General features: G+C 54.0%; 2 protein-coding genes across 3 annotated transcripts; one reads left to right on the top strand and one right to left on the bottom strand.

Moving 5' to 3' along the window:
- Positions 1-608: 608 nt before the first annotated feature.
- On the bottom strand, positions 609-12,208 carry LOC310891941 (uncharacterized protein; the record flags this gene model as incomplete). Its single annotated transcript, XM_083854159.1, has 6 exons — positions 11,185-12,208; positions 3,645-3,708; positions 3,235-3,268; positions 3,020-3,109; positions 1,156-1,292; positions 609-733 (listed from the first exon to the last, which is right to left on the bottom strand). Coding segments are annotated over exons 1-6 (637 nt in total), but the record flags the coding sequence as incomplete, so codon positions are not given.
- LOC310891939 (endogenous retrovirus group 3 member 1 Env polyprotein-like) lies at positions 3,930-10,581 on the top strand. 2 transcript variants are annotated; one of them, XM_083854157.1, is made up of 2 exons: positions 3,930-4,819; positions 8,239-10,581. In XM_083854157.1, exon 2 carries the CDS (start codon positions 9,054-9,056, stop codon positions 10,014-10,016), a length of 963 nt encoding a protein of 320 aa, XP_083710283.1. In that variant the 5' UTR covers positions 3,930-4,819; positions 8,239-9,053; the 3' UTR covers positions 10,017-10,581. The 2 variants fall into 2 exon arrangements, with proteins under 2 accessions (XP_083710283.1, XP_083710282.1); XM_083854156.1 differs by having other exon boundaries at positions 8,236-10,581.
- Positions 12,209-12,347: the final 139 nt, after the last annotated feature.

Raw genomic sequence — 12,347 nt, 5'->3', positions numbered from 1 at the left:
GGGGGGGGAAGGGGATTTTTGGAGGGGGGCCAGCCCCAAAGGGGAGGAGGGGGCAAAAGTGGGAGAAGGATTGGGGGGGGGGGGGGGGGGCAAAAAAGGGGGGAGAATTTGGAGGGGGGGGTCCAAAAAGGGGAGGAGGATTTGGGGGTGGTACCCCAAAAAGGGGGGGGGCAATCCCATGGGGTCTCCCCCTACACCCCAAGGCCCCCACGGGGGGAATTTGGGGACCCCAAAATAGGGGGCCATAAGTGAGCCCTCCCCCCCCCAAAAAAAGAACCAGAAGGGGGGCACCAAATGAGCGCCCCCCCCCCCAATAAGGGGGGGAGAGTCCTCAAATGAGCCCCCCCCCAAAAAGAATTTAGGGAAATCCCCCCCCAAAAAAACCCTAAAACATTAGGTTTAAAACATTAGGTTTAAACATTAGGGGCATTTTAGGGCCCTTTACTGTGGGGGGGTCCTTCAACTGGGAAATATTGGGGGGGGGGGGCAAAAAACATGGGGGGGGGCCAAAAAACATGGGGGGGGGCAAAAACATGGGGGGGGGCAAAAACATAGGGGGGGGGGCCAAAAACATGGGGGGGGGGGCCAAAAACATGGGGGGGGGGCACATAGTGGGGGGGGGCACATAGTGGGGGGGGGGGGGGGCGCTCCGGGCAGGCCCCCTCCTTGTGCCCCCCCCCGTGGTGGTGGCGGGCGGGGCTCAGTCAACGGCGGGGGGGGCAGCGGCAGAGACCTGTGGGGAGAGGGGGGGGTGAGTGGGGGGGGCACAAAGGGGGGGGCAAAGGGGGGATTGGGGGGGGTCCCCCCAAAGGGGGGGGAATTTGGGGGGGCAACCAAAGGGGGGGGGGTTTGGGGGGGGGGCACCCAAGGGGTTTGGAGGGGGGAATTTTTCGGGGGGGCACCCAAAAGGGGGGGGGGCACAAAGCTACAAGGTGGGGGGGGCACAAGGGGGGGCCCAAAAGGGGGGGGGCAAAAGGGAGAAAAGGATTTGGGGGGGCACACCCCAAAAAGGGGGCAGAGACATTGGGGGGGGCAAAAAGGGGGGCAATTTTAGGGGGGGACACACAAGGGGGGGGGATTTGGGGTCCAAAAAGGACAACTGGGGGGGGACGACAAATTTGGGGGGGGGTCATATACCCAGTTTTGGGGTCTCACCTCCGGCAGGGGGGGTCCTGGGGGGGGGTCAGCGGCGCCTCAGTGCCCTTGGGCTCGGGGGGGCGCTGGCCGGGGCGTCCCCCCCCCTCGGCGGCCGAGCTGGGAGGGGGCGTCAGCGGCTCCTTGGGGGCAGCGGGCTGGGGGGGAGGAAGGGGGGAGAGAGGGTGAGGGGACCCCAAAACGGGGGGGGGGAATCCCGGGGACCCCCCTCAGACCCCAATATGGGGGGAGTCCCATGGGACCGCCCAAATCCTACCCCCCTCCCCCCCCCCCCCCCGGGCCGATCCGGCCCCAAAAGCTGCTGCTTGTGACCCGCTTAGGGACATTCCCCCCCCCCAAAAAAAACCACTAAAATTTCAGGGAATTCCCCCAAAAAACCTCCCCCCCCTCCCCCCATCAGGGACCCCCCCGGGAACCCCAAAAGGGACCGGACCCAGCCCTATGGGGTCACCCCAAACCCTGGGCACCCCAAAAAGGGGGGGGGGCAATCCCATGGGGTCTCCCCCTGCACCCCAAGGCCCCCCCCGGGGGGGATTTGGGGACCCCAAAATAGGGCCGGGGGCAGCCCTAAGGACCCCCCCCCCACCCTGAGGACCCCCCTAGGGACCCCAAAACCCACCCAGGCCCGGTGCCGTGGGGTCACCCCGCAAATTAGGGACCCCAAAACGGGGTCGGGGGCGACCCTAAGGCCCCCCCCAACCCCTTAAGGGCCCCCGGGGACCCCAAAATGGGGCTGGGGGCAACCCTAAGCCCCCCCCCCCCCCTTAAAGGACCCCCTGGGGACCCTAAACTGGCCCAGCCCCACCCCACGGGGTCACACCCAAGCCCCCCGCTGGGGGGCGGGGCCTCCCCCCTTTGCTCCTCCCCCTCAGGGGCCTGGAAGGGGAGGGAAAAAGGAAAAATGGGGGGGGGTCAGGAGGGGCCCCAAAACCCCCCGGGACCCCCAAATTGTCCCCGCGTGTCCCCTAACCCCTCCCCCAGACCCCCCCCAAATCCCCCCACAACCCCCCAAATACCCCCAAGACCCCCCCCCAAATCCCCTCGTTACCCCCCTGAGCCCCTCCAATTCCCCCCTTGCCCCCCCCCAATCCCCTCATTAACCCCCAACCCCCCTTATTATCCCCTAAACGCCCCCATTCCCCCCAAAATCCCCTTGTTACCCCCCAGGCCCCCCCAAAACCCACTTGTTCCCCCTCCAAGCCCCCCCAAATTCCCCTCAAGCTCCCCCAAATGCCCCATTACCCCCCAGGCCCCCCGAAATGCCCCATTAACCCCGGATCCCCCCCAAATGCCCCCATTCCCCCCCAAACCCACTTGTTCCCCCCCCAAACGCCCCCCCAAACGCCCCCCCCCCGGTGCCCACCTCGGTGGCCCCGCCCTGGCTGCCAGTGCCCCCCCCCCGGCGGTGGAAGAAGAGGGGGGAGCCAGCGGCGGCGGTGGGGCGGTGGCAGCCGGGCGCCCCCCCCGCCCCCCGGCCCACCCTTGACAGCAGGGGGGGCAGCGGTGGCAGGAGCACTCGGGGGGGCCGCGCCTGCGGCGGGGGGGGCGGGGCCCTGCCGCGGTGGGCGGGGTAGAAGCGGCGGAAGCGGCGGCGGTTGGGGGCGTAGCGGCTGCCCTTCACCGGGACCCCCCCGGGCCCGTCACGTTGGCGGCTTCGGGGCCCTGCAGGGGAGGGGGAGACGCGTGAGGGGGCGGGGCTTGGGGAGGAGGGCGGGGCTTAGGGAAAGGGGGCGTGGTTTGAGCAAAAGGGGGCGTGGTTTGAGCAAAGGGGGCGTTGTTTGCACAAAAGGGGGCGTGGTTTGCGCAAAAGGGGGCGTGGTTTGCGCAGAAGGGGGCGTGGCCGGCGGTGGCCCCGCCCACCTACCTTCACGCCCTGCACGATGTCGAACTCGACGGTCTCGCCGTTGCCCACACTGCGCAGGAACTTGCGGGGGTTGTTGCGCTTGATCGCTGTCTGCGGGGAGGGGGGGGGGCCCAAAAATTTGGGGAGGGGCCCCAAAATTCGAGGGGGGGTCCCCAGGGAGGTCCTGGGGGGCACCCCGAAAAATCTGGGGGGGGATTCAGGGGGGGTTGGGGTACCTGGTGAACGAAGAGCTTCTCCTTGGTGTCATTCCTGGGGGGGGGAAATTAACGGGGGGGGGGGTTAATTAAGGCAATTTGGGGCCCCCCCTCCAGAATTTGGGGTCACTGGTCCCAATTTATCACCCCCCCCGCAATCCCTGCCCCCCCCCCCCTTTGGGACCTAAGCCCCCAATTTGTGACCCCCCCCCCATTTGTGACCCCCTCCCCCAAATTTTGGGTCTCCCCATCCCCAATTCATGCCCCCCACCCCAATTTTCTGCCCCCCCATCCCCAATTAGGGCCCCCCTATTTGTGTGCCCCCCCCCCAATTTGGGGCCCCACACCCCCGATTTGTGTCCCCCTCCCCCTAATCTTGTGACCCCCCCATCCACAATTAATTAGTGCCCCCTAATTAGTGCCCCCCCCACCTCTTGATGAAGCCGTAGCCGCAGCGCACGTTGAACCACTTCACGGTCCCCAGCACATGCGTGGCTGGGGGGGGAATTTGGGGTGAAAAATGTCATTTTTGGGATTCCTTTTACTGCCCCCCCCAACCAAGACCCCCTTAAGAGGCAGGGGGAACCCCCAGTATGGGCAGGTGCCCCCCCAGTCCCTCCCAGTAAGCCCCAGTGACCTCCCAGCAACCCCCCCAGTAACTCCCAGTTAACCCCCCCAGTGACCCCCAGCCTCTCCTAGCTCCTCCCAGTTACCCCCAGTAGCTCCCGGTTAACCCCAGTAATCTCCAGTGACCCCCCCCAACCCTCTCCTAGCTCCTCCCAGCAACACCCAGTGATGTTCTAGAAGCTCCCAGTTAATGCCAGTAGCTCCCAGTTAACCCCCAGCCTCCCCTACCTCCTCCCAGTACCCCCGAGTAATCCCCCAGCCCCTCCCAGTTAACCCCAGTGTAAGGAATAGTCCAGCAATTCGTGCCACTAAGGGGTGTGAAGGGTTAACATTGAGGCCTGGGTTTAGGCGAGAAGAGAACAAAGGGATTTCTTCAGAGAAAAACTGCTGACTGTGCACGGACGTGCAGTAACTTCTCACAGCCGGCCAAGAGAGCACTAGATAAGGAGGAAGAATACGAGCCTCCCTGTCCGAGCGGCCCCCGAGAAACTAACAGAGACTGATAAGCAGGCGCACCTGGGAGGACTTCGGATTCGGGAAACCAATTATAATAACCCTGCCTCTTCTCGAAGTAGTAATGAATATGTATTAGCCTAGGAGCATAAAAACCAGCCGCCTTACGTAACAGGTGTGCGTCCTGGTGGAGCAGAGACTCCCGGCGCACCCAGCGCTGTTTGCTTGCCTCTATTCATTTAATAAATTGTAAACTTTGATTGTAATCCTATTTGGGACTCAGTCATTTATAACAATTGGGGGCTCGTCCGGGATGGTCTTGGTTCCTGAATTCTGACTTGATCTAGGAGGGGCGCCCCCACCATTTGGTGGCTCCTGTTCGAGTCAGGTCGGGGCTAATGCCATCTTGAACCTGAATAAGGGCAAGCAAAGATTTAGATTTTTTTATGAGCTCCCTTTGCCGGCTGCAGCACTATATTTTGCCCGTAATTCTGCGCGCGAAGATCCAAACGAAGACGACGGAGTCGTAAGTATTTAAGGCGTATACCGTTCGGTTGGGTGGGATTCGGTTGCCTGTGTGTGTGAGAGTGTGACTGAGACGGAACGTAGTTCCGAAGCGATTGTGGAGGTCTTCTAACCGCGGTTCCAATCTCCCGCGAGGGACTTGGCCGGTGAAGGACCGAAGCGATTCCTATAGGATTCGTGGGTGGGTGATAGGTCCTAAACCCCCTGCAAGACACTCTCACTAAGGCAACCAAGGGCTGTAGGAATTGCCACAGTAAAATTCCTAGATGGGTCAGACAAAATTGAAGACCCGGGACCAGAGAAAAGGGAGCAAATTACCAGACATACCACCAGAAAGTCCATTAGGGATAATGATTAGAAATTGGAACGATAGGGGCCCCAGAAAAGGGAAAAAGTAAATTAAAAATGGTTCAGTATTGTATGACAGAGTGGCCAAAGGAGCCTTTAAGACCACATGTCTTTTGGCCCGTTTTCGGATCCTTTGAAGACTGGGTTTGCCAGGCCTTAAATATACATGTTAATTCAAAGGAACCTTTTAGCCAGGAGGAAAGTGATTATGCAGGATTATGGATCAGGATCTCACGTCCTTTTCCAGCCTCAATATTTACACTAAAAGCAGACGAGAAGTTTGACGAAGAAGAGAACAAAAAAATAAAAAATAAAAAAAAAAGGAAAAAGAAAAAGATGATGAATGGGAGTCATTGGATAACCTACCACCTCTGTATCCTAACAATCCACCCCCGGCGGTGCATCTTGTAATCCTGTTTTGTTCTTAAGTGTTTTGACTGTGTCAAGGAGGAAGGTGGGAGCATTATCTAAGTAACAGTTTAAAAGTTTGGGTATATTCGCGGTGGTGTTCGGTCAGTTTCCCAAGTATCGGGGGAGAGGGGCTGACATTATCAAAGTGGTAGAACGGAGAGCCACTTCTTTGGTGGTTCGGGCCTGAGCCCTGGGAATTTGGTAAGAAGGGGGAGAGCGAATTTATTTAGGCCTCAATACCTTTTTAAACCCCCATCTTGACGGATACACAGGAGTGATTCCTTGTTTTGTGTAGGCTTACTAACAAAGTGCATGAGAAAAATTAGCATTTGGCTTGAAATTCGGTCTTATTGAAATGTAAATTTTGTGGAAAAGGTGGTATTGTTTGTCTAGAAGACAGAAGGCTGAGTGCTTCAGGTGTTTTTCCGAAGTCCTGCGGATTTATGATTGGAATGGGGCTCATTAATAATCTGAAATAGTAAAGTTTGTATGTGGAAAGAAGAGTTTAATCCCAGAGAATTGGGACATTTGGGAAGAAGATTAGGAAAAGATAGTAAAAACCTGCAATAAAAAGGTTTGTGTGGAAATTGAAACAAGGGACAGTAACTAATATAAATAAATAAAAGGGAATGGGAAATCAAGGAAAAGGGGAAAATCCAAAAAAAAAAGACGTCCTAAAAAAGAAAAAGCCTCCTTGGGTGCATATTGGCACATTGGAAGGATATTGTTAGAAATGGGGGCACAGAAAGCAAGAGGACTTCCACTAAGTATTGCAATCAATGGTGGCCACTATATAAACTAAATGGCCGCTTTATGGATCAATCGACTATAACAGTGTCTTGCAATTAATGTTTTTGAGGAGAGAAGGAAAATAGGATGAAATGTTGTATAGTGATATGTTGTTTCAGCATGTTGGAGGGAAAAGGTTTGGAATTAAGTTGGCCCCTGACTGAGCCTTTGGTGTTGGCATTAGAAAAGTACGGGCTGGAGAAAGATAAAGGAAGTGTTAAAAGGATTGTGGAAGGTGTTAAAGGCTGTGTGGCATGTAGTATTTAACAGAGTTGTTTGATGCTGAATGAGCAGGGAAGGAGGATGTAGGAATGTTAATAGTTCTGCCTCAACCCGAGGCTGAGATCTCTAAATCACGGTGTGAGCCCTCTGGGGCAGGGGGACCGTGATGGGTCCGAGAGAGTTGTCGTGGAAACAGAAAAGCAGCTAACTCTTGAAACAACCTGAGTTCCTGTGTGAGCTCAGATTGCCAATGGGACCGCTCAGGGAACTTCCAACCATTGCATTCCCCTGACCGACCCCCTCACTGAGACCCTAATCACCCCGGAAATTATGTAAATACCAAAATCTGGTTAAATTGGCTATTGGGAATTGAGAATCTGTTCCAACAAGGTCCAAAAGAAACCCCTATGGAATTTATGGAATTTTTGAATTTCTGGACCAACTTTGAAATGCAATGAAAAAAAAAATGGACCTGGCTTAAAAAAAAAAAAAAAAGAGAGAGAGAGGCAACTGGCTAGCCTCTTTCCAGGGCAATCAGCCCCTGATATCAGAAAGAAATTGTCTTAGGCTGCAGGACAAACTTACAACAGTCAGGAATGATGGGGACCTGGGGCATCTACCCTAGCAGGTCCACTAGTTGAAATAAAGCTAGGAAACGAAGACAGAGGCTTGAATTTTTTGTTGGTTATGGGAGCTTCTTTCTCTGTGTTAATTAGGCTGTAAATGTAATAGGAGCAACATATTCAGTGTTAAATAGTTTAAAAGGACGATTAGGAACTAAGACAACTACAATAATTGGAGCCACAGGGAAAGAGGAGGAATGGTCATTCTTACAACCCCTTGATTTGCGTTTTGGGGGTAAGGAACTAACCCATGAATTTTAGTATGTACCAGAATGCCCGATGCCACTCTTGGGACGGGATCTATTAGCCAAATTAGATGCAACAATAACCTTGAGGATGGAGAATTAATAATGAAGGTACCTGAGTCCAAAGTAGGCCAAATCCTAATGATCAAAGATAAACCCTTTGTTAATATTCCAAGAGAAGTAGAAAATGCAGTTATAGCAACAGTACAGGAAACAGATGTACCAGGGAAGTCGAAACTGGCACAACTGGTAAAGGTGGAATTAAAGGAAGGAGCCAAACCTGTTTGAATCAAACAATGTCCACTTAAGATAGAAGCTAGGCAGGGGACAGTGAAAATTATTGACAAATTTCTCAAATATCAGATTCTGGAAGAATGTAAATCGGAATACAATACTCCAATTTTTCCAGTAGAGAAGCCCAATGGCGAGTATAGATTTGTACAAGATCTTAGAGCAATAAATGAAATAACAAAGGATATTCACCCGGTAGTAGCTAATCCTTACACATTGTTAACATCTGTGAAAGGGAAATATAAATGGTTTACCGTGATAGATTTAAAGGATGCCTTCTTTTGCATACCTCTTGATAAAGATAGTAGAAAATTATTTGCCTTCAAATGGGAAAACGTATTGAAGTTTTTGGACCACATATGGTAACAACCGTTTTAGAACAAAAGGGGGGGGCCACTGGTTATCACCCAGCCAGATGATGAAATATCAGGCAATCCTAACTGAACAAGATGACATAACCTTGAAAACGACTAACCTGTTATATCCAGCAGTATTTCTAGGAACCGTTCCAGAAGAAGGACCGTTGGAACACAATTGTGTGGAAATAATCGAACATACGCCAGCCACAAAGATTTGAAGGATGTACCCCTTGAAAGGTATTCAGTGGGAATACCACACTCCGTGGCACCCACAAAGCTCAGGGAAAGTAGAAAGGATGAATCAAACAATAAAACAACAATTGGCTAAGTTAATGATCGAGACACAGCTGCCCTGGACGAAATGCTTACCATTGGCACTTTTAAATATAAGAACTAAACCACACAGTGAGACTGGATTATCATCATATGAAATGTTATATGGTATGCCTTATTCTCAAGGGATGCCCCTAGGGAACAATGTAGTTGAGGATCATAGTATCCAGAAATACATAATTACCATTGGAAGGAGATTACAGGAGATAAGAGAAATTGGGATGATGACTCAGACACCACCTTTAGGATTTGCTATTCATAAGATACAACCAGGAGACAAGGTCTTAATAAAAACCTGGAGAGAAGAATCATTGAACCCCCGATGGGAGGGACTGTACCTTGTTTTACTTACTACTGAAACAGCTGTGAGAACAGCAAGAAGGGGTTGGACCCACGCATCCAGAATAAAAGGACCAATAACTGCCGAAGCCTGGAGGGTTGAGTCCACTCCTGGGGAACTGAAACTGAGACTAAAGAGGAACTGATATCCCAGCAATGAGGTTCTGCATGAATTAAGGGCTGAATGGTAACACAAGCTCTGAAAGCGGGCCCAACCCCATGATTGAAGGCGCTTCCCACACTCTCAAGATTGGACGGCGAAAAAGGCTTATAATATGACAGGTCGCCAAAGAGAACTGAATTGTGACTGTAAGTGGAAACCCAACGTGGGAGCTTGGAAGCGTGCATATACGAGTACAAACGGGGCAGACATTGTAACAGGACCACTCGGTAACAAGGACACTCTGTATTATCACGCCCCAAAGGGTAAAGATGGATGGGATGGTCATTTTCCAAACGGGACGTGGGCCCTAAAGGGACATTATTGGGTGTGTGGCAAACATGCTTACAAGAGGCTATCCGGAAACTGGTCGGGAATATGCTATGTGGGGTACATAAGACCCTTGTTCTTTTTATTGTCACAAACACAAGGAAATCATTTAGGAATAAGATTATATGATGACCTGAACAGAGTAAAACGATCTTCCTTATCCGGGGATAGTGCCCAAAAATGGGGAAAGGATGAATGGCCTCCTGAAAGAATCATACAGCATTATGGGTCAGCTACCTGGAACCCGAATGAGTTGGTATCAGGAGCCCGAGAACCTATTTATAATTTGAACCGAATAATTAGGTCGCAAGCTATCCTCGAAGTTGTAACCAATCAAACAGCGACAACCTTGGATCTTCTGGCTGATCAATCCACTCAGATGAGGAATGCTATCTTTCAACGTAGAATGGTCTTAGACTATTTACTAGCAGAAGAAGGGGGAGTGTGTGGAAAACTGAACGATTCTAATTGTTGTTTACAAATTGATGATAATGGAAAAGTGGTTAAGCAGATAACAAAAGAAATTAAAAAGCTAGCCCACGTCCCAGTACAAACTTGGAAGGGTATGGATGGGGATTTCTTTTCATGGTTGCCCGGTGGACCATGGGTTAAAAGAATGCTATTTTTATTTTTATGTGGTGTAATGACATTATTGTTTATACCTTGTATGATACCTTGCTTTACGTTGTTGATACGGCGGATAATAAATAGCACCCAATTTGTGATGACTTTGGGAGAGAAAAGGTGATGTGTCGATAATGATGCTTAAGAAATGGACACCCCGAGAGCTGACTGATGAAATCCAACTGCTACTAACAAAAGTTGAAGAAGAGACACGAATTGATGATATTAAAAAAAAAAAAAGGGAGGAATTGTAAGGAATAGTCCAGCAATTCGTGCCACTAAGGGGTGTGAAGGGTTAACATTGAGGCCTGGGTTTAGGCGAGAAGAGAACAAAGGGATTTCTTCAGAGAAAAACTGCTGACTGTGCACGGACGTGCAGTAACTTCTGACAGCCGGCCAAGAGACCACTAGATAAGGAGGAAGAATATGAGCCTCCCTGTCCGAGCGGCCCCCGAGAAACTAACAGAGACTGATAAGCAGGCGCACCTGGGAGGACTTCGGATTCGGGAAACCAATTATAATAACCCTGCCTCTTCTAGAAGTAGTAATGAATATGTATTAGCCTAGGAGCATAAAAACCAGCCGCCTTACGTAACAGGTGTGCGTCCCGGTGGAGCAGAGACTGCCGGCGCACCCAGCGCTGTTTGCTTGCCTCTATTCATTTAATAAATTGTAAACTTTGATTGTAATCCTATTTGGGACCCAGTCATTTATAACACCAGTAACCTCCAATAGCTCCCAGTCATCCCCAGTCACCCCCAGCTCTTCCTAGTTACCCTCAATAAATCCCAGTTACTCCCAGTTACCACCCCACCTTCTCCCACTTAACTCTAGGAGCCCCCACTCTGTCCCAGCTACCCCCAGTAGCTCCCAGTTAACCCCCTGTCTCTCCTAGTTAGTCCCAGTTAATCCTTCAGCCCCTCCCAGTAACCACCAATAGCTCTCAGTATCCCCCAGTTACCCCCCAGCAGCTCCCAGTATCCCCTAGTTACCTGCTCAGCCCCTCCCAGTTAATCCCAGTAGCTCCCAGTTAACCACAGTAACCCCCAGTACCCCCCAGTTACCCCCTAGCCTTTCCCTGTAACACCCAGCCCCTCTCAGTTACCTCCAATACCTCCCAGCTACCCTCAGTTTTCCCCCAGCCTCTCCCAGTTACCCCCAGTGAACCCCAGTACCCCCCAGTTACCCCCACCCCACCAGAGGAGTGTGGCAGGGTGAGGGCTCATCACCCCAAGCCCCCTGCACCCCCCTCCTAACACCCCCGGTGAGCACGGCCTGTCCCCACCCCTCACCCAGCACGGGCTTGGCACGGGACGCAGCTGCAGGCTCTGAGGTAACGGCCGGGGAGGGAGCGGCAGCGGCACCGGCCTCTGAGGGGGCCGGGGGGGGAGCGGCAGCGGCACCGGCCTCTGAGGGGGACGGTGGGGGGGCCGGGGGGGAGCCGGGCGGCTCGGCAGGGCCCTGCGAGTCGCTCAGCATGGCCGCGGCCACCGGGGGAGGCTGGTAACAGGCCTGGTCGCTGAGGGGGAGAGAACAGCGCTGAGCTCCGACCCTGTCGCCGCCCGGCGGCGCTGCCCGGGGCTGCCTCGCCAACGGCCGCCAGGCTCCGCCCCCCCGGCTTCGCGCCTCGCCCGCGGCTCCCCATTGGCTGGCAGGGAGCGGGGGGGGGAGGGGAAGGGCGGCGATTGGGCGCGTTATATTTTGGGGTTATATTGGGTTATATTGGGTTATATTGCGTTATATTGGGCGCGTGGCGGGCACGAGGCGCGCGGCACCACGTGGGGGGAGGGACAAAGGCTGGAGCGGGGCGGAGCATGCACGAGTGGCAGCGCCTGTCCCTCCCTGTCTCCCCCCTCCGCTCTCTGTTCGCGCATGCAGAGAAGCGCCGCCGCGCTCATTTGTGTGTGTTAACATAAATTTACTTAACGTCAACGTCTGCGTTCGGCTGGGGGTGCTGCGCAGTGCCGGGCGGGGCAACGTTTGTACGTATTTAAAGAAATGTACGTTTTCATAGGTAAAAGCGTCCCGCACCTGCGGTGATTTGCATAAACTTTCATGATCTGGGCGTGGGGGGGGCGGAGGATTAACGAGGGCCTTGCCGGGCCGTTAATTGCCCTCACTAAGCTCATTTGCATACAAGCCGGCGCTTCTCGCCGCGCCGTTGCCATGGCAGCCGCTCGCCCCCTTCCCAAGATGGCGGCGGGCGACGCTCTGCCCGCCGAGCCCCGTCTCTATGGCCGGGAGGGCCGCGCGCATGCGCAGTGTGGGGGCGGGGCCGCCGCTCCCTCCCTCCCCCACCCCTCCCGGCCGCGCATGCGCAGCTCCGCTCCCCGCCTCACCCCACCGCGCCCCTCCCTCCCCGCGCATGCGCCGCGGCGGCGGGGCGGGGCGGTGGCTGCGCGGCTCCCGCCTTGCGCATGCGCAGAGCGTCCCGGGCGCTCTTCCCCCCCCACTT

This window comes from Anser anser (assembly GCF_964211835.1).
Source record: "Anser anser genome assembly, contig: HAP1_SCAFFOLD_288, whole genome shotgun sequence".
NCBI classification, from domain to species: domain Eukaryota; kingdom Metazoa; phylum Chordata; class Aves; order Anseriformes; family Anatidae; genus Anser; species Anser anser.
This window is presented reverse-complemented; position numbering and strand designations above follow the sequence as displayed.